Raw genomic sequence first — 20,044 nt, 5'->3', positions numbered from 1 at the left:
TAAGTGCTGAGGATACAAAGAAAAGTAAAAGACAATTCCTACTCTCAAGGAGGGTTATGGGTAAAACAACATACAAACATACAAACAATTAAGTGCCAACAAGCTATATCCAGAATAAATTGACTATATACAGGATAGGAATTTGGGCTTTCCTGAGGGAGATTCAGTGACCTGAAAGGTCTATCATGATTTGTGATGGGCTTTCCAATCTTTTGTGGAGACAGTATCAGAAAAAAGACAGGTTTGTTTTTATGCCTCTCTGGCCTTTTTTTTTTTTTTAAACCTATCTCTTGTCTTAAGATCTTGGATTAGACCCCAGAGCAATCTATAAAAAAGAGATGTGGTCCCTACCCTAAAGAAACTACCAGTCTAATGGAGAAGGCAATAAAAATGCAGAGTAGAAGAAAACCCAGTGACCAATAGTAGTTTACATCCACATAATACTTAGTGGTTTGCAAAGCACTTTCCTTACAATCTTGTGAGTTAGTGTATTATCATCCCCTTTACTGATGAAGAAATCGATCCTCTGAGAATGTGGGACTTCCCTGAGACCACATGGTAAAAATCTGAACCTGCATCCTCAAGACTTCAAATCTAGCACCCTTCTATTATACCACATTTTCTTATAATCAGAAGCTACAGCTATCAGGTCTAGGCCAAATCCAGGCTAGAACTGAAAGCAGGGGTCAATCAGTGATTTCCTGGGAGAATAGATGAAAGAGGAACTATGAATGAGAGGGAAGCAGGCATGTCAGGAAAGAGTAGAAAATTCAGGGGTTGAAATCCTGGGAGAGAGGCAGTACTTTGGAAAGGATACCTCATCTCTCTTAGGACAGAAGTAAGGGGTCAGGCCCTAGGTTCAAAGGTGGAGGCAGTCCCAAGGCCAAGAACTACAAGTCCCAGCATGCACTATTCAGAATGGTTATAGGCATGCAATGTATGCTGGGTTATGTAGTCTTTGGATATTGTTCTCTCCCATGAGAAATTATTAGGTTGGGGGATAAAGGGGACGTTGACCTATTAAAGCCATAGAAAGTGCAACACTGCATGAGGTCAAGGTAGCAGGTCAAAGAGACCAAGGAACTCGGGGACAGAGCAGGATTTCAGTAACGTAAGGGTTAAAGAATACGTGGGCTTCTGGTTGGCAACCTATAGCAATGAGATCAGTGTAAGGCCTGGAGTGACAAGTTTTTGGACAAAAATCGGATTGAAATGATAGGATTGAGGATTAGGGGACAGGGTCAGAGGGTGATTGGGAATTTTGCTAGAGAAGAGAAGGCGTTTAGCATTAGGATTTGTAGATGCCTGGGAAGTGGATGGGGGTTAGGATGGGTGACAAGATTAACTAAAATATGAGGTGGATGACAGGATTAGGGGAAGGAAGAGGACCCAGGCCATTGTTTTAGTGATGGCTGGGGAGCCCTGGAGCGCTAACCCTCGGAGCCAATGAACTGGGGCCAAGTGGGAGAGTCCACTTCAGAGAAAGGGAGTTCCCTCCTCTCTCCTGTCCATCTGACGAAATCCTTCCTAATGATTGGCTGCGCTTCTTGGTCCGTCGAGGAAGCGTAATGCCGTAGCCAATGATCGTTGCGTTACCAGGCGTGTTTCACCTTAGGGGCGGGCACGGATCTACAAATGAATTTTCTGATTGGTCCAGCAAAGCGGGTTGCCGGGGAGAGGAACGGAGGGGAGGAAGGGGGCCGGCAGCGCGGGCTCCGATTGGCTGTGCCGCGTGCTTCTCCCCTTCCGATGATTCGGCTCTTCTCGGCTCAGTCTCCCTGAAGCGCCCGCAGCCGCCGCCTGAGTCGCCAGCGCTTCCTTCTCCCCAAACCGGAGCCCGAGCCGCCCGCCCTCCCCACCGTCGCCTCCGTGGGAAGAGCGAGAGGGAACCCCCCCCCCCGGAGGAACCGCCACCGTCCGCCTGGGAGAGCCGAGCCCCGCCGGGCCCAGCCGCCCGCCGCCAGCCCCTCGTAGCCGTTACCCGCGCGCCTCCGGCCGGGAGACAGGCGCGCGCCATGGCCTCGGGAGCCGAGTGAGTGTCTCCCCTGCGTATCCCCTCCCCCCGCGGGGGCGCGCTCGGGGCCCGGGGTCCGGGCCCCGGGCCTCGGGCCTCGGGCCTCAGGCAGGCAGTGGATCTCAGTAGGCCCCGGCCCCGGTCGCAGTTCATGTTGGGGGCGGGCCGCGAGCCGGGCGGGCCACTTCTCTCCGGCGCGCGTCCTCGAGCTCGGCCCGGCGGGCACGCGGCGCTGAGAGCCCAGGCCAGATCCCGATCCTGCTGTGTCATGCAGGCCCCGGCGTCTCCCTCGGGAGCAGGGGGCGGGGGAAGGGGCCCGGCCCCACTGGGCCTAGTCCAGCCCCCCGGGCCGCCGCTGCCTGCGCGGAGCGTTGGGCCCAGGACACCTGCCCTGCGCTCGTCCTCTGGGAGAGCCGCGCCGCGCCGACTGTGGGGGAGGAGGGGGAGGAAGAAGAGGTGTGCGTGGGCGCCCGTATTTTCCTCGGCTAGAGTAGGTGGTTCCTTTAGGGCCTCGGCCTGTGCTTACGCCGACGCTGGGCCCAGGGCCGCCGGCTTGGGGTGGGGGGGGAACAGGCCACGTGAAGTCTGCGGCTCTCGGGCCACATCCTAGTGGGGAAGTGCGAACCGACCAGTTTGTGGGAATGGAGTCGGCAAAGACAATTATTGAGGGCGGGGTTGATCTGGAGAGGAACGAATAGTAAAATTTATTAACTCTTTTGGGGGAACACGCCTGATCATGGAAAGGCATTAGGGTTAGGGGGAAGAACCAACTAGTATCTCTGCCTACAGTGGTTGGCATTATTTTGGTGTTAAAATCACTTAATAGAATTTTGATAATATATTTGTTGCTTTGTTGGGGGGCGGCGATAAGGTATCGATTGGGGTGGGGCACTGTTTGGCCCCTTTAAATGGCCTACTTCGTTGCTTCTTGTCATGCAGATGAGAAATCTGGTTTCCTTCTCCCATGGAGCTTTCTAGATTATTCTTTTCTTCTTTAGATTTATTACCAATTTGGTGTTTTACGGGCTGTCTTTGAATTCAGACTTAAAACTGGTTTAGGGAATAGAGGTGGGGACCTTCTAGAACTGCCAGCCTTGTTGGTGGGAGTGCTCAGGCAGCCAGGCCCCTGAGGTAATAGGTTCCTAATTGTAAAGAAGGTAGTCCCAGAAAAGTCATTCACATTTACAACCCAATCTTAGACCCACCCTTTAGAACGTCGAAAGTTTAAAATAAATGATAAGCTCTCAGGACTGAAAGGTACTAATTTTCTTTCTCTGCTATAAACTGCTTCCAAGACTTAGTATATCTCTGTTTTTCCCGCATGGGGACTATTTTTAATATTAATTAACGTTTAAGGAGTATTTCACGGCTTGCAAAGTGCATTTTGCCTCATTTTCTATCTGGTGCGTAGTTCAGTGCCTTGAACATATATAACCTTAATAAATGCTGGTTAACTTGACATACAGGTATATCACATTTGATTCTTGCAACCCAATGAGGGGGAGGTGCTATTTTATCCTCATTTTACCCATTAGGAAATGGTTCAGAATTGAAATTTGGGTTTTCCTGATTCAAGTCCAGTATTCTTTATTCTTTTTACCTATGTTTTTACTCCAGTTTTTCCATTTTTTGCCTTTTTTCCATAGAATAAGGAATAATTTAGTGGTAATAGTAGTTTTTCCTCAGCATTTCTTTGTCATGCTAGGGAACTAGTTGGCTTCTTTAACCTTTGATCTTTAAATCATCATGATCTTTAGAATCCTCATCATATTTGTGGCTTGTAGTTCAGAGTTCTCTTTTGGTCCTCTGAAGTCATAGAGCCCAGAGTATGGACTCAGGATTATTCTGGTTGGGCTCTTAGTCAGGCTGAGACTGATGGAAGATGACAACACAGAGAAGCTCAAGGAGCATTGGCTCTTGAGTCAGAGAACATAAATATTGACTCTGCTTACTACTTGTATAACCTTGGGCAAGTCACTTAACCTCTAGTCTTTAGATTCCTCATCTGTAAAAGGGGATTGGACTGGAAAATCATAGAGCTAGGCTCCTCTGACTTTAATGCTTTCAGGAGTTTACATACCACTTTGTCCTGCTTGCCCAGTTGAGTTAGTTTTCTTCCATTTTGAAGGAGAGGCAGACTTCTCTTGGGAAAGCCAGTCTTAATAGTTAAGTTGTTGTGCCTTATAACATAAACTTGCCCTAATAGCAATTTGTGTTCTTTCTCCCTGCTTCTATACTACTATTATCCAATCACGTTAGTAAGGCAATAAGATGGCTGTCCTGAGAGACAATTCCCTTCTGGTCCCTTTTGTGGGAAGGGCAGATCTATGGGGTAGAGTGGGGAAAGGAAGGGCACTGATGGTCTCCTGCCTCCTGAGCTTTTACTGCTGTGAACTGGCACTTGAGTCCTGTTTGGCAGTAGGCTTGCTGATCCACATTATCATCTCTGGCCTTAATGCATATTTTTCACATTCGTTGTACAGGTTAGTTTTTTAGCTGATATAAATGGTAGTATTGGGTGCTTGTTCCAAGGCATTGGATATGTTCTGGGTTTTTTTGTATGGAAGAGTTAGAAGTTATGCAGCTTTATTGAGAAGGAATGGTGTGGCGGGTGTGTATGCATATACATATATTTCTGGAAATTTGAAAGCATTGATCCCATTGACTGTTAGATGCTCCATTATAGACATTTTCTTATTCCTGGGATTAAAAAAATAGTTAATGATGCAAAAGACCATTTTTCCCTCTTTTATCATTTGGGCAAAAGCATTCACTGCTTTCTAGTTCTTGGTCAAAGAGGAATTGAATGATCTTTTCCAAAGCCTGTCCCAAATAAATCCAGTGTCTCTAAGCTCAGCGGATTGGTGCTGGAGGTGGGGCTTGGTAGATAGTATTAATATGCTCTCAAAATTTTTTATTTGAATTCTTATGAAGCATGTAGATTGAGTGGCTAGTTTATCCAGGATAGTCTTGGTTTTTAAGGATAGATGAAAAAGAGGAATTCCTCATTGTCTCTGCATTTCTTGGTTTTGACCACTTAACATTTGACTAGCTTTATTAAGCTGTCCAGTGAGGCTCAATTTCCTGTGAAGCTTCTTTGTTTAGTAGCATTTTGGTGACTTCTATGATGTTTTGTGCATCCAGTGAGGACTTTTTCCTAGAGACATCAGTCTTAAATTCACTCACTCACAGCCCCCCCCCCCCATGTTTGCTAATTAACTTATAGTCTTTGACTAGTTATTACAGTTATGGATAGAAACTGTTGGGGAAGACCAAAAATGGGGTCCTGGTAGTAGTATACCACAATAACACAAAGTTTTGAGAGTCTTTACTGGGTTTAATCCAGGCAGCCTGAAAGAACCTTGGGGACCTGACTGTTGGTGAAGATTGCTATTTTAGACTTTTCTATTAGGAACAGAAGATCCTAATGAACTGAAGGACCTCAGAAGTCATAGAGGCCAACATTATCAATTTCTATATGAGGAAACCTGGGGCTTAGAGAAGCTTGCCCAAGGTCAAACAGCTTAAGGTCAAAGGCAGGATTCAAACCCTGGACTTCTAAATCCAAGTGGTGTTTTATCCCTTATATCACATTGTCTCTCAAATTTGCTGGTTAAAAAAGTTTTCTATGTCAGACACAGGGTTGGAACCAATAATCTGATTTGAAACTAGTGCCCTACCACTTGGCTACCTGAATCAGTAAGAGCTTGCCTCTTATATAGTAGTTGTGAATAAACAGATGTAAAGCTAACAGAATACCATTATTAATTTTGGGGGCTACTCAAAAATTGTTTTCTTTTTTGCCCATGACTATTTTCCATGGGGGCTATAGACTTTGTAACAGGAAATTTATATTTATTTCTCTAGAACACCTTGATAGTTAATTTATGTTCTTTCTCTGTCTTTGAGGCAGAAACACTTGGGGGCTTTTATAACAGGACATACCAGCAGTAAATTCAATGAAAACTTGGGGATGGGTATTGTATAAGTCAGTGATCATACTTAATTTGTAGACTTTAAATCCCTTCTGACTTATTTGGTTGTTATGGCTTTATTCTAATGTAACCTGCCATAGAATAATTAGAAGTGAAGTATTCAGCTACTGTTCTCCTTGGGTAAGAGGAATCTTTTCTGAAAGGGAAATCTTTTTCTTAGTGAGACCTCTAGGGCTGCTTAAAAAGGGATGTTGAGACTCTAAGGGAGAGATTGACAATTTTTTTAGTTTTAGGACTCCTATCATTCTTAAAAGTTATTGGAGGACCCCAAAGATCTGTTTATGTGGGTTATAGCTATCAACATTTACTGTATTAGACATTAAAACATCTTAGTATTGTGAAAATAACTTTGACTGTACAAGATCCCCTAGGTCTCAGGGTTTCCCAAGGCCTCCAGACTACACTTTGAAAACCACTGCCTTTGGGTAAGAGTGATGTGTCCTTGGGAGTCTTAACTTGATTTCCCTTTTCCAGTTCAAAAGCAGATGACTTATCAACAGCCATTCTCAAGCAGAAGAACCGCCCCAATCGGTTAATTGTTGATGAAGCTATTAATGAAGACAACAGCGTGGTGTCCCTGTCTCAGGTAAATTTTATATTACTGATCTGTTCAGACATACTTTGTGTTAATGGGAAGAGTGGTCATGAGGGATATAGATTGCAGGTAGTTGGAGTAGTGCTTAGTTAGGGGGAAGGAGGCTGCCCCTCTGCTGACCATAACTCTCATGCTGTTTCTAGGCCAAGATGGATGAATTGCAGCTCTTCCGAGGTGACACAGTGCTGCTTAAAGGCAAGAAGAGACGAGAAGCTGTGTGTATCGTGCTTTCTGATGACACATGCTCAGATGAGAAGATCCGCATGAACAGGGTCGTTCGAAACAACCTGCGAGTGCGCCTGGGGGATGTCATCAGGTGTGTGAGGATCCTTGGTCCTTAATGAGGGAGACCTGAAAGACCTGGGCAGTGGGGTAGGACTAGGCAGACAAGAGTTGGCCTGTCATAAACATTCCTCCCTGCCTTGGAAGGAAGACTGGAGCTTTACTTCAGGGTTCAGTTATGTCCTTGGGGAAAACTCAGGTCCCTGAAGTGCCAGCATCTAGGGAGGATTGGCTCTGATAAATTCTACATTATGGCTTCAAGTTGAGTGTCTTACTGTTGCATAGAAAGCCAGATCTTTGTGACTTTTTGCTTAGAATCCAGACAAATAGTTTTTCTTGCAGTGTCTTTTCTGCCTGAGCTTGTGCTAAGTGTTCTGTGTGCTTGTGTTGGGTGGTAGAGGAGTAGATGAAGGGATATTAGCTGAGAATTTTAGGGATCTTACGGTGATAAATAAAAGGAGAGTTTATGTATGTCAGCCCTAGACCCCAGGCAAGTCAGTTAAGAAAATAAAGTGGTTACCAGGAAGTGACCCACATAGTACTGGTTCTGGTCTTAGATAAGGGTCTAGTGACCTTCCTTTGCTTTTTCTTTTTGGATTCCTTCTATCAAACCCTTTGTTGAGGTCTTCTCTTACTGCCTTTTATCTAGAACGCTCGGTCTTTATATTATCTCATCTTGGGTCTATGTAGTGCCTTTCTCCTGTCTGTGGGTCTCATGTAACCTTTTTTCTTGGGATAGTAGGTCTAAGGAGTTCCCTTAGATATGCTTCTGAGACACAGAGAGGAAGTATATTTGCATTCACATATGTAATGACTAGAATTAGCACTCCACTTCTTTCAAATTTAGCTATTTCTTTTACATCTTCTATCTTACTCCTGGCCCAAACTTACCTTTTGAGTGAAGCTTCCTTGTGCTATTGTGCCATGAAACACCAAGGTTACCAGAAGGGGTAGGAAGTTGACAATTTACCTTTAAAGAGCTGCTCTTCCTTTTTTTTTTCCCCATACTACTTCCCTTGAGTGATAGTAAGAGTCCTTATCCTTAAGCTGGTTCCCCACCTGGTACTTCTCCTAGTATTCACCCCACCCCCACCCCTGAGTCCAGGGCCCTGGGTGTGAGATTATCTTGCTTCAGCTCCTGCCTTTTCTCCTACCCTCCCTCCCACCCCACTCTCCAGCCTCTCTTCACCTAAAGCCGTCCCTGCCTTTTCTCTTTCACTTGCCATCAGCTCTCTGTACCAGGCCCTTTCCGACGCCCAGTGCTTGGGGCTGCAGTGTGGTGGGTAACGTGGAGTCTGCTTGTCGTCCTCAGCATCCAGCCGTGCCCAGATGTGAAGTACGGCAAACGTATCCATGTGCTGCCCATCGATGACACGGTGGAAGGCATCACCGGCAATCTCTTTGAGGTGTACCTCAAGCCGTACTTCCTGGAAGCTTATCGACCTATCCGGAAAGGTAAGTTAAAGGATTTGGGAAATGAACTAGGAGGAAATTCATTTTCATAACAGTTATTGATTATGGGCAGGGTTACTTGGTACAGGTACCCATGACCTCTAGAAAATGCTTAACACCTGACCTCGCCCTCTAACTTCTTATACCCATTTGCCCTGACTCACATAGGTATATATCCTGGGCCCCAGGAGAGAAAAGCTACTTCTTTTATTTCTCTTAGGCCAGGCTAGGCCTTGGTGGTGGTTGGGTTGCTGGTGGTCCTCAACACCCTTCCTAGGTAAGGTTTTTGCCAGTTTGCCCACTTCTGATTTCTACAGAGTACATGGTTCCTCTTGCCTCTATTACACTGAAACTAATTTTGGCCCTTCCTCCTCTGTTTTGTTTCAAAGTTCAGGCTATTAATCACCTGTGGCAAAAATTGATCAACTATTGGGATTTGTGGAAAGACTTTCTTCTATATAGGGTATCCAGGTGGCAAAGAAGCATAAGTTTAATATTCTGCTCCTTGACCAAGTATCAGGACCTGGGATACCATGTGCTTTCAGAGTTCTGGGAACCATTGTTAGTGGTTGAATTCACACTTGGTCTTTTCTAGCTTACTATTGCTATGCTATTATTCCTATAATAATTGGATATATCACAATAATCCTACAGGTGACATCTTCCTTGTTCGTGGTGGAATGCGTGCTGTAGAGTTCAAAGTGGTGGAGACAGATCCCAGCCCCTATTGCATTGTTGCTCCAGATACAGTGATCCATTGTGAAGGGGAACCCATCAAAAGAGAGGTAAGCTCCTTTTTTTCATTTTCCCCCATTCCCATAGTAAATGCTCATCAATCTTTTGAGTGGGTAGAATGGCTTAGAGTGGGAGTGATGAGGAAGCTGAGTAGAGAATTCATGTTAGGAGTGATATGATAACAGAGGGGCTGAAGAGCTCCCTCCTCATGTGTAAACCCAAGCTAAACTGCTCTTTGACATTAGGATAGTTTCCTCTAGTTCTGCCTCTCTAGATTTCTTTATAGAAGTATGGGGTTAGGTGTGGGCCAATAATCAGCAGGATGTGTAGGCTTCAGAGTTGATAGTGTTTTTTACTTGAACTCACTTCCACAGGTTAATTTTAGAACACCTGGGAACAGATATACTCAGAACACAGTGACAGTTTAGCTACTTAGGGAACCTTCAGAACTCTCAAGGTCTTTAATTTCCCATTTTGGGTCTTTGGGAGTGTAGTGGGTAAATAAACACACAGGGATGCCTATCTATCAATTATAAATTACCTATAACAGGAGAGTCTGTTTTCAGTAGCCAGTAAAGTAGCTTTGTTAGAGACCTTTCTAGGGGATCTCTGGGATCCAGGACCAGGATTCCTTATGGAAATCTGTTCTCAGGGCCTTCTTTTACCCTGAAATCATACCTATCATCATGTTCTGACATTGGAGAAATTTGAGTCCTTATTCTTGCACACGTACACACACATTTATATACACTTCCTTTCACCCAGGATGAAGAGGAATCTCTCAATGAAGTGGGATATGATGATATTGGTGGTTGCCGAAAACAGTTGGCTCAGATAAAGGAAATGGTGGAGCTGCCACTTAGACATCCAGCCCTCTTCAAGGCCATTGGTGTAAAGGTATTTATTTGACCCTCAGCCACATATGGCCCTGCCCAGAATAGAACAGCAGGGAGGGATCTGTTTAAATTTGTACTTTGTGAAGGGAAAATAGAAAGTAAAAGGAGAGTGGAAAATAGTAATGTCTTGATGTTATTATAGGGGGACAGTGAGTGGTGTCCCAAAGGGATTTATCTTAGGAAATGCTTTACAGTCATTTTATTAATGACTTGAGAGCAAATGCTCCTGGAAACCCTAAGTTCTGATTCTAACCTGATTTCCCTAGTCTTTTAGAAGGCAAAGATAAAGATTGGTAATTAGACAAATGAGTGTAAAAATGAACATGTAGTAATGGGAGAACTGCAAGGTTTACACTTTGGGAAAGATTTGCTGGGTAGAAGAGCATGAGTTCTAGAGTTCAGATCACAAGCCGAGTCTTACTCTATACTATCAACGTATCATAAAATTGACTTGTTATAAGAAATGTGGTGAGTTGGGGCCAGGAAGTAATTAATCTCTTTGAGTATTAGCCTCTAATTTGAATGCTAAGTCACTTTGTAGGATGTGAAGGAACTAGAGATGGGTTAGAGAAAAAGGTCAAAGAGAATTATAGGAATCAGAAAATAATTGTAGATTAAAAGTTGACGTTTATTTAGCCTAAAGAAAAAAGAATTTGAGATGACTAGATGGAAAGTTCTTCGAGTAGAAGAATTGTTTTATTCATCTCTATAGCTTCTTAGCACCCTTCATTGCATGAAGTCGATACTAAGTAATAAATAAATGAATGTACAATTTAGTGACTGTACTGTGGTATGAGGGAGTGCTAAGCTATTGTTCTCTTAGAGTCCCATGTTGTGGAGGAGGAAACAGGGTTATGGGCAAGTCATAGTTACTACCTTTCTGTGTCTGTTTTCTCATCTTCAAGATGCAAAGATCCAGGGTTGCTAGGCTTGGAGTCAGAAAGACTTGGGTTTAAATCTGGCTTTAGACATTTGCTAGCTTTGTAACTCTGGAAAAATTGCTTAACCCCAATTGCCTAGTCCTTAAAGCTTTCCTACCTTGGAACCAATACTTAATATTGATTCTAAGACAGAAAATAAAGAGTTGCTTTTTTTTTTTTTTCAAGATGGGATCAGATGGCCTCTGAAGTCCTTTTTAATTTTTGTTCCAAACTTTTTAAATGGACTCAAATCAATAGAGATTATAATTGGAAAGATTTACTGATGATGTAATAAACGCTGGAACAGCAGGGTAATGATGAAGGATATGGAATCTGCATCCCTAGAGATCACTAAGATTTGCTATTTGCCCTTCATGATTTTTGTCTGCCTGAAGTGTGGGAACCAAGCTATCTTGATTCTTTTCTAGCTTCTGGAATCTCTGACTAGAGTTTTCCAAATTATTATTTTAAGTTGTTTTAGCTCCTGAACTGAGATATAGGTGCTCTTGCCCCAGAAATTTTTATGCCTTTTCCTTACCTTCTCTCCCCTTCCAATGACTTCACTGTGATCCACTCACTTCTCTGGGCTGAATAGTGAACATACTTTGCTTTTGCTACTAGGAACTCATTTCCTTTTGCCAGGTTCAAAGAGTTTAGGGAGGGAAGAAATCTAACATGGATACTAGCTTAATTCTCTTTAATCTACTTTGTGCCGGTTCCTAGCCTCCTCGGGGCATCCTACTCTATGGGCCTCCTGGGACAGGGAAGACCCTGATTGCTCGTGCTGTGGCAAATGAGACTGGTGCATTTTTCTTTCTGATCAATGGTGAGTTATTTAGCTTTTCCTGAGGTGAGTTGGATCTGACTCTGTTGATTTCTAAATGATATCTCAATACAATTCGTGCATGCATACACAGATTAACATTTTCCTCTGAACCCTTTGTCCCATGGTGTCATTCCTCTCACACCCTACACCCCCCACTCCCAGTTTAGTTAAGTCTGAGACAGAGGCAAGAACCACCAAAAGGGAATAGGGGATGTGGGACACTTCCTTCCCCTAGTAGGATGTGAATTCTTCAGATGTACATCCTGCCAGGAGATGAAAATGGCTTTAATGGGCTAGAGGCAGATCCTTGTCTCCAGAACCATTTTCTTCTATGAGAGTTTAAGAAGTAGAGACCAGTAACAGTTTGGGGGTAAATGGGCAGGTAAATTGAATTATTTCATTATCTACCCTCAATATTTTGGGTGTGCCAAATTGACTCTTTAGGGAAAGATGAGGCTTATTCCCTGAAAGTGCCTAGGTAAAGTCAGGGAGGCCATGAAAAATCCATCTTCTATTGGGTCTGGCATTCCCTGTGGTCAGAAGGAGGAGTCTAGCCTGAAGTGGGGGGAGTGATCTTTTAGACTTCAGTTGTTCTGGCAAGCAGGTAGTTGTCAGCTTGTCTTTTTTAACCTGTTTGTCTTAGCAGCTTCCTCATCATCTCATTTCCATAGCAGGAGAAATAGGCAGTATAGCTTTCCTTCATGATTTTGGCTATTTGCTCAGGTTAGGGTCTTGTAGAGGTTGCTGGAGAACTTCTCGATTGTTGTCAGAGCCTGGGCAGAGGTGACAAGAAAACCTATGGTTTTCTCCCCTTGAGGAAAAGCAGCCAACTTCATCCTTGCTTATGTGATACATCTTTTCAGGTCCTGAGATTATGAGCAAGTTGGCTGGTGAGTCAGAGAGCAACCTGAGGAAGGCTTTTGAAGAGGCAGAGAAGAATGCTCCTGCTATCATTTTCATCGATGAGCTGGATGCCATTGCTCCCAAGAGAGAGAAGGTATGAACTCCTTTAAGGGAGGGAGGACCTGGGAGAATAAGTGAGGGGATTGGGTACAAACTTGCCTACTGACCAGGGATCTTGTGCTTTGACAGACCCATGGAGAAGTAGAACGTCGAATCGTGTCACAGCTGTTGACTCTCATGGATGGTTTGAAGCAGAGGGCACATGTGATCGTTATGGCAGCAACCAACAGACCCAACAGCATTGATCCAGCTCTTAGACGATTTGGTAATGGCCCCTTGGCTTTTTTGATGAATCCTTTCCATGGGATCATAATATGTGTGATCTGAAGATCCAGCATATTGGGCTGAGTTGTAGCTGATTCCTGCCACTACTTTTCCTGAAGTTTTCTTTGCCCATCTCTTTCATCTCCTGCTCCTTCTGTCCCCTAGCTCTTAAAAGTAAGCGTCTACACTTAACAATAGGAGTTGTATCTTTTACCCATATTTCCATTGGGGAGGAGGTAGGCACAGGTGACTAGAGCCAAGGGTTGAGTTGTGTATATTTATACATGCATCCCCACAGGTCGATTTGACAGGGAGGTGGATATTGGAATTCCTGATGCCACTGGACGCTTGGAGATCCTACAGATCCATACCAAGAACATGAAGCTGGCAGATGATGTAGACCTAGAACAGGTAAGAGATTTAAGGACGATCAAGTTTTTGAAATGGGCAACTTGTGATTTTGAGAATAGAACAATGAAATTTTTAAAGGTTCTGAATGCAAATCTTAGTGTCGTGTCCTGAGAGGAAAAGACTACCTCACAATGGGAAGAGCTTATGGAGAGGGAAATGAGCTTGGGATTGCAGGAGATTTAGCATGGAATGTAACGAGCCTTCTCTTCATGTCTTAGCTTCACAGTGAAGAAGTGGGGACACCAGGCATGGAGCCATACTCTTAACTACATTGATCTTCTACCCATAGGTAGCCAATGAGACCCATGGACATGTAGGGGCTGATCTGGCAGCCCTCTGCTCAGAGGCAGCTCTGCAGGCCATTCGGAAGAAGATGGACCTCATTGACCTAGAGGATGAGACTATTGATGCTGAAGTCATGAACTCCCTGGCTGTCACCATGGATGACTTCCGGGTAAAGGCATCCCTCATCACCCCTGCTTCTTCCTTTTCTCCCTGTTTCTTTGAGTCTTATCTTAGTTGTCTCCTATACTAGTGGGCCCTAAGCCAGAGCAATCCATCAGCACTTCGGGAGACTGTTGTTGAGGTGCCACAGGTGACCTGGGAGGACATCGGTGGGCTGGAGGATGTCAAGCGGGAACTCCAAGAGCTTGTTCAGGTGAGGGGTCTTGAAGCTTAGGACTGGTTCAGAGTTCTGCAGAATGGTGAGTAAGGCTTCTACTACCTACTCCCCACGGATTTGTGATATCAAATGAGACTACTTTTTGGTGCCTGGGATAAAACCTGGGCTTATAGACGTGGCTTATAGACTGGTGGCTTGAAATAAATTGGGTGTGTGCCTTGGCTTTCCTGTTCCCACAAGGGGAGGTACTGGTGATTACCTCTCTCTCCCCAGGTCCTCATATTAAAGGGTTACCCTGAACTTTCTTTTCATCTAGTACCCTGTGGAGCACCCAGACAAGTTCCTCAAGTTTGGTATGACACCTTCCAAGGGAGTCCTGTTCTATGGGCCCCCTGGCTGTGGAAAAACTTTATTGGCCAAAGCTATCGCCAATGAATGCCAGGCAAATTTCATCTCCATCAAGGGCCCTGAACTTCTCACCATGTGGTTTGGCGAGTCTGAAGCCAATGTCCGTGAGATATTTGACAAGGTAAGCCCCATATTGGACCAAGCCTCTTATGGATCTCTAAACTAACTGACGGGGGGTGGGGGTGGGGGGGGGTAGGAGCTGGTTTTTAGAGTGAATCTTTTTTTTTTTTTTTTTTAAACCCTTGTACTTCGGTGTATTGTCTCATAGGTGGAAGATTGGTAAGGGTGGGCAGTGGGGGTCAAGTGACTTGCCCAGGGTCACACAGCTGGGAAGTGGCTGAGGCCGGGTTTGAACCTAGGGCCTCCTGTCTCTAGGCCTGACTCTCACTCCACTGAGCTACCCAGCTGCCCCCTAGAGTGAATCTTGAAACCACCTCAGCACTGCCTAACTAAAGCCATTGGATATGGGAATGAAGGAACTTTTGGGTGGTAAGAGTTGAGTGCCTATGCAAGTGTGCTTATATCTCTCCATGTCACTCCTCCATGAAGGCCCGCCAAGCTGCCCCCTGCGTTCTGTTCTTTGATGAACTGGATTCGATTGCCAAGGCTCGTGGTGGCAACATTGGAGATGGAGGAGGTGCTGCTGACAGAGTCATCAATCAGATCTTGACAGAGATGGATGGTATGTCTACCAAGAAAAATGTGTTCATCATTGGTGCCACTAACCGGCCCGATATCATTGACCCTGCAATTCTTCGACCTGGCCGCTTGGACCAGCTCATCTACATACCCCTGCCTGATGAAAAGTCCCGTGTTGCAATCCTTAAGGCCAACCTGAGGAAGTCACCTGTTGCCAAGGTGAGTAGAAGGATTCCTCCCAGTTAACAGAAAAAAAAATATTTAGGCCATAGTTGGAGTATTCTTTGGTTAGTTCTTTAACCTTGAATTCTGGGTTCAGGTTTAGAAACTGTATCAGTATAGAAGGGAGATTTAGAGTAACCAGGGGAAAGAGGACTTTCTGTCTGTATGCTGAATTTGCTTTGTGTCTTCTGGCAGGATGTAGACTTAGAGTTCCTGGCCAAGATGACTAATGGCTTCTCTGGGGCTGACCTGACAGAGATCTGCCAGCGTGCTTGCAAACTGGCTATCCGTGAGTCCATTGAGAGTGAAATCCGACGAGAGCGGGAAAGGCAGACCAACCCCTCTGCCATGGTGAGTTCCACTTCTCCAATATGCTTTTCATGTCTAGCCACACTTTTAAGAAACACCAAGCCAGTACCATACTCTTGAATTCTGAAACTACCTGGTTTACAGGTTACAGGCAGAGTATCAGATACATTACCTTTCTCCCAAGGCTTTTACATTTTGGTTGGGGACACAAGACTTTAACACATTTGATTTGAGCTCTTCTTTTTCCTCTACTGAAAGCCTCCCTAAATTTTCGTGTGTTCTTCCAGCTTGATCTCCTTACCTCCAGCTTGTATTAATTCTTGCATTAATTTGACTACCTATAATAGTATTGCTCCTTAAAATTAAAAAAGTTACCTTTATATGCCTTCAAGCTATTGTTCTATCTTATTTTTTATTTTTTATTTTTATTCATTGCTGAACTTTTAGAAATATGAGCACATGCTACTGCATATTCATATATTTCTCAACCCATTACAACCTGGCTTAACTGCTGCTTTACTGAAATTCCTGTGCCCCCCTTTTTTTAAAAGACATAAATGACTGAAAACCCAGTGGCTTTTTTTCCTCTTCATTTTCCTTGATCATTATGTTATATTTGACAATTAGATGTGCCCTTACTATTTCTTCCCTCTTGCATTAAACTATACTTTTGGGCTCTCTGTTTTATTAACCCTTTTTTCTCTCCTGTAAATCAGGGTTCTTTTCCCTATGGCTTCATTAGTCTACATTGCTTTCTGTCCCTTATCTGTTTTAGCCATTCAATTTACTTTTAATTTTAATTATCACTTTTATGCACGCAACTCCTACATTTGTATCTTTAATACATACACAGCTTTTCCTCCTCATTTTCCTATATTTATAGCATCATCATTGTCCTAGTCAATAACCTCAAAACCTCCAACTCATCTTTGACTCTTGATTCTCCTTCAGTTCTCATATGCAGTTAATTGCTAAATCATCTTGGTTCTTCAGTGATATCTCTTGAACCCCCTCCATTATTCTCCTACTACCACCACCTGTTAAAGACTCCTGTGACTTCTCTGGCTTAGATAGTTGAAATAGATTTTTATTTGTTTTCTCTACCTTGAGTATTGCTCCTTACTTACTGGTCCATCTTTTACCCTTGCTACTTTCATATTGCGAAAGCCATCTTTCTATTATTTATGCCTGATCATATTTTAAAAAAAAACAACAAAAAACCAACTATAAACTAGCCTATAATTCAAAGCCCTCCATAGTTTGGATCCGACAACTTCATACACTGTTCTTTTCATAAAGTCTCTTCCAGCTTTTAACATCCTTTGATTTACATTATCCACATACTGTTTTGCAACCAAAACATACTGTTTGTCATTTCCCTGTCTCGTGCTGCCCTTAAGTCACTGCTCATACCAGCTCCTCTGTGAAGCTTTAGTTTCTCCCCAGTGGCATAAGCGATTGCTTCCTCCTCCAAATTTTCTAGGCATTTTGTATTCTGCCACCTTCTGCCATGGATTATAGTTACTTTTGTTGCTGTTTTTTGTCAAATGAGTAGTGAAATTTTTGAGAGGCAGCTTAATGTGTGGTAGATAGAGAGCTGGCTTCTTAGTGGGACCCTGAGTAAATTACATCACCTTTCTGTGTCCCAGGCAGCCTTCTAAAGCTGTAGAGCATTTGCCTAACTGCATTAATAGAAAAAATTTCCTTACTAGGTGTTCCCTCCAGTAAAATCTGGTATGGATCCCACAGGTCTGGACCCCCAAAATGGACAACACATTCCTCTAAATTCTGGGACTCTAGAACTACTATCACCCTCCCCTTCCTCCTCTGTCCCTTTCCCACCCACCATGAAGCTTTGAGTTAGTTTTAAGGCAAATGTTAGGATTTTCTTTGCAAACTAGATAATAGGGATGCATGAAGATTTTATAGATGCCCAAGTTGGGCAAAATAAAATAAAAACTGGGATCAAGGAGGTTTTAGACAAGTCCCTATATGACATTTTAATGGATCACTACATGGAATTTAGAGGATGTCGGGCACCTTTCAAAATAGAAGATAGCATTAGAGATGGTGCACAATAGCCTTTTCAAATTATAAGCATTGCCAGGGTGGCAATGATGGCAGGATTACTCTGTTTAGAGCTCAGTTCGCCAGTTGGAGCCTAGGCCTTGTCTTGGTGTTACCTCTGTCTGTTAGCAGGTGTTGAGGTGCCAGCTACTCTGTGCTCCTTGGAAGGAGCAGACAGGCAGACCCAGGCTTTGTGATCCCTGATAGGCCTTAACCTCTGCTTACCTCTTTCCACTCTACAGGAGGTAGAAGAGGATGACCCAGTCCCTGAGATCCGCCGGGACCACTTTGAGGAAGCCATGCGCTTTGCTCGCCGCTCCGTCAGTGACAATGACATCCGGAAATATGAGATGTTTGCCCAAACCCTTCAGCAGAGCAGGGGCTTTGGCAGCTTCAGGTAAGGGGGACATGACTTTAATACTGGCACAGAATGCCCCTCTTTTTGAAGAGCCAGAGCATGGGACTTATGAGGGACTTATAACCCAAAGTGGGAGATTTGGGGGTTGGCTAGTAGAAATTCTAGTTCATCAGGAGGGAAAGGGAAAAATAGACCAGCTAAAGAGAAACAGGATGGCATCTGTCTACTGAGAGAGTGGCTAGAAGAAGGTGTAGTGGAAGGAGCCTGACCCTGTGACTTAATTCTCCCTCCTTGTGTGACCTTGGGCAAGCTAATTTTATCCTCCCTGGGTCTTAGTGTCCTCATTTGTCAGTGAGTGGGTTCAGTAGATAGCCTCCTAAGGGTGGGGAGGGTGGAGGCTGCCTCTGGCTGGGTCCTAATGAACACTTTCTGGCCTGCAGATTCCCCTCAGGGAACCAAGGCGGGGCTGGCCCCAGCCAGGGCAGTGGAGGAGGCTCAGGCGGCAACGTGTACACGGAAGACAATGATGATGACCTGTATGGCTAAGCGGCAGCGGCTGGCCACGGAGCAAGCTGGCCAGGCCTCGGTCCCCAGGGGAGGGAGGCACTTGCCTGAAAGGGACCGGGGTACCCGGGGCCTGCTCCATTCCTCAGTCCGAACAGTTAAGCTGCAGTCAGACTCTGGACAGGGGGTTTCTGTTGCAAAAAATACAAAACAAAAGCGATAAAATAAAAGCGATTTTCATTTGGGAGGCGGAGAGTGAATTACCAACAGGGAATCGGGGCCTTGAGCCTGCGCCATTTCTGTTGTAGTTTGGGGGGGTACAGCGGGCGGGTGGCCTGTGTGGGGCGTGAGCAAGGGAGCCAGCGTCCAGCCCCGAGCAGTAATAAAAGCGCCTGAACTTCACTCCATGCTGCCCATGCTGTCCCTTCTTTCCCCGCCCACACCAGGACAAGGGGCCACAGCCGGGTGTTTACATAGTGAGTAGGTTCATTTTATTTTACATGCTTTTGAGTTAATGTTGGAAAATAAATTAACTAATCACAAGCAGTTTCTAAACCAAAAACATGTTGTAAACGGACAATAAACGTTGGGTCAAAACAGAGCCTGAGTCCTGGCCCCTGCTCCTCCTTCTTTTCCCTCTTTCTGATATCATCCTTGACCTATACATGCAGGGAGGGAGGGTGCCAAGGCAGTGCCTTTCTCATTCCTTGGCTAGGAGTTAGGACTCCTCTTGGCTGGGGGTGGAGGGACAACCATAACTAATTCTGCCATCTTTCCTCCCAGTCTGATCTGTAAAGAGCTGGTTTTGAAGTAATGGTCCTCTCTTTTTCTGACCATAGATCCACTGTTGAGAGAATAAACCTGGGTAGTGGGGATGAACCACATTTTTAGGGACCAAGGCAGTCTTTTTTTTTTTTTTTTGTTCGTTCGTTTGTTTTTTGTTTTTCTCCTTTCCTCCCTAGCTAATCAGGAACTCAGGGTGAGCTTAGAAAATTTAACAGTTGCAAAAGGAGAAATTTGAGGCAAGTTGTTATTATGAGACCAAGGCAAAGCACTAGGTTTGTTGGTGTGTCCTTCACTGTTAAGACTCTCCCTCTCCCTGTTGTCCTGGCTTCTGTTTCTATTTTTAAGTCCAGTTCTGGTCTATTGAATGCCTGGAACCTCCAGGGCCTTGACTATATGAAGGCTGAAAAAGACAAGTTGTCTTGCTCTAGGCCTGCCTTGAATTGAGGAAAGAGACTAGATCAGAGAACTTAGAAAAATGTCAATCCCATGAATCCCTGCTAGGGAAGATTGTGTCAGATTTATTTTTCCCAAAGCTGGTAAGCTCAGGCAATTTTATTTTACCTGAAGGTAGTCCTGGTAGCTAAGGCAATTTCACTATTGTCCAGAAGGATCATTTATTTCACTGATATAAGGCAGTCTTTCTCAAAAGTTTGGTCTGGGATCTCCAAGAGTCTTGTAGGGGGTTTTGAAAAGTCAGAAATTTTCATAAGATTTTAATTTCTAATATGACAAATATTAATAGATATAACTTGTGTAAAAAGTCTTTGGGAGGCAAC

The 20,044-nt window shown here is 44.3% G+C and overlaps 1 protein-coding gene across 1 annotated transcript; it reads left to right on the top strand.

The window, feature by feature from the left end:
- The first annotated feature begins 1,769 nt into the window (after positions 1–1,769).
- On the top strand, positions 1,770–19,083 carry LOC123232306 (valosin containing protein). Its single transcript, XM_044658717.1, has 17 exons — positions 1,770–2,032; positions 6,484–6,595; positions 6,748–6,920; positions 8,199–8,341; positions 8,993–9,123; positions 9,839–9,970; positions 11,613–11,715; positions 12,579–12,712; positions 12,808–12,943; positions 13,241–13,353; positions 13,643–13,807; positions 13,889–14,011; positions 14,292–14,504; positions 14,933–15,241; positions 15,440–15,595; positions 17,863–18,017; positions 18,419–19,083. Exons 1-17 carry the CDS (start codon positions 2,016–2,018, stop codon positions 18,522–18,524), a joined length of 2,421 nt encoding a protein of 806 aa, XP_044514652.1. The 5' UTR covers positions 1,770–2,015; the 3' UTR covers positions 18,525–19,083.
- The last annotated feature ends 961 nt before the right edge of the window (positions 19,084–20,044 follow it).

Source organism: Gracilinanus agilis, chromosome 1 (genome assembly GCF_016433145.1).
Source record: "Gracilinanus agilis isolate LMUSP501 chromosome 1, AgileGrace, whole genome shotgun sequence".
Lineage (NCBI taxonomy): Eukaryota > Metazoa > Chordata > Mammalia > Didelphimorphia > Didelphidae > Gracilinanus > Gracilinanus agilis.
This window is presented reverse-complemented; position numbering and strand designations above follow the sequence as displayed.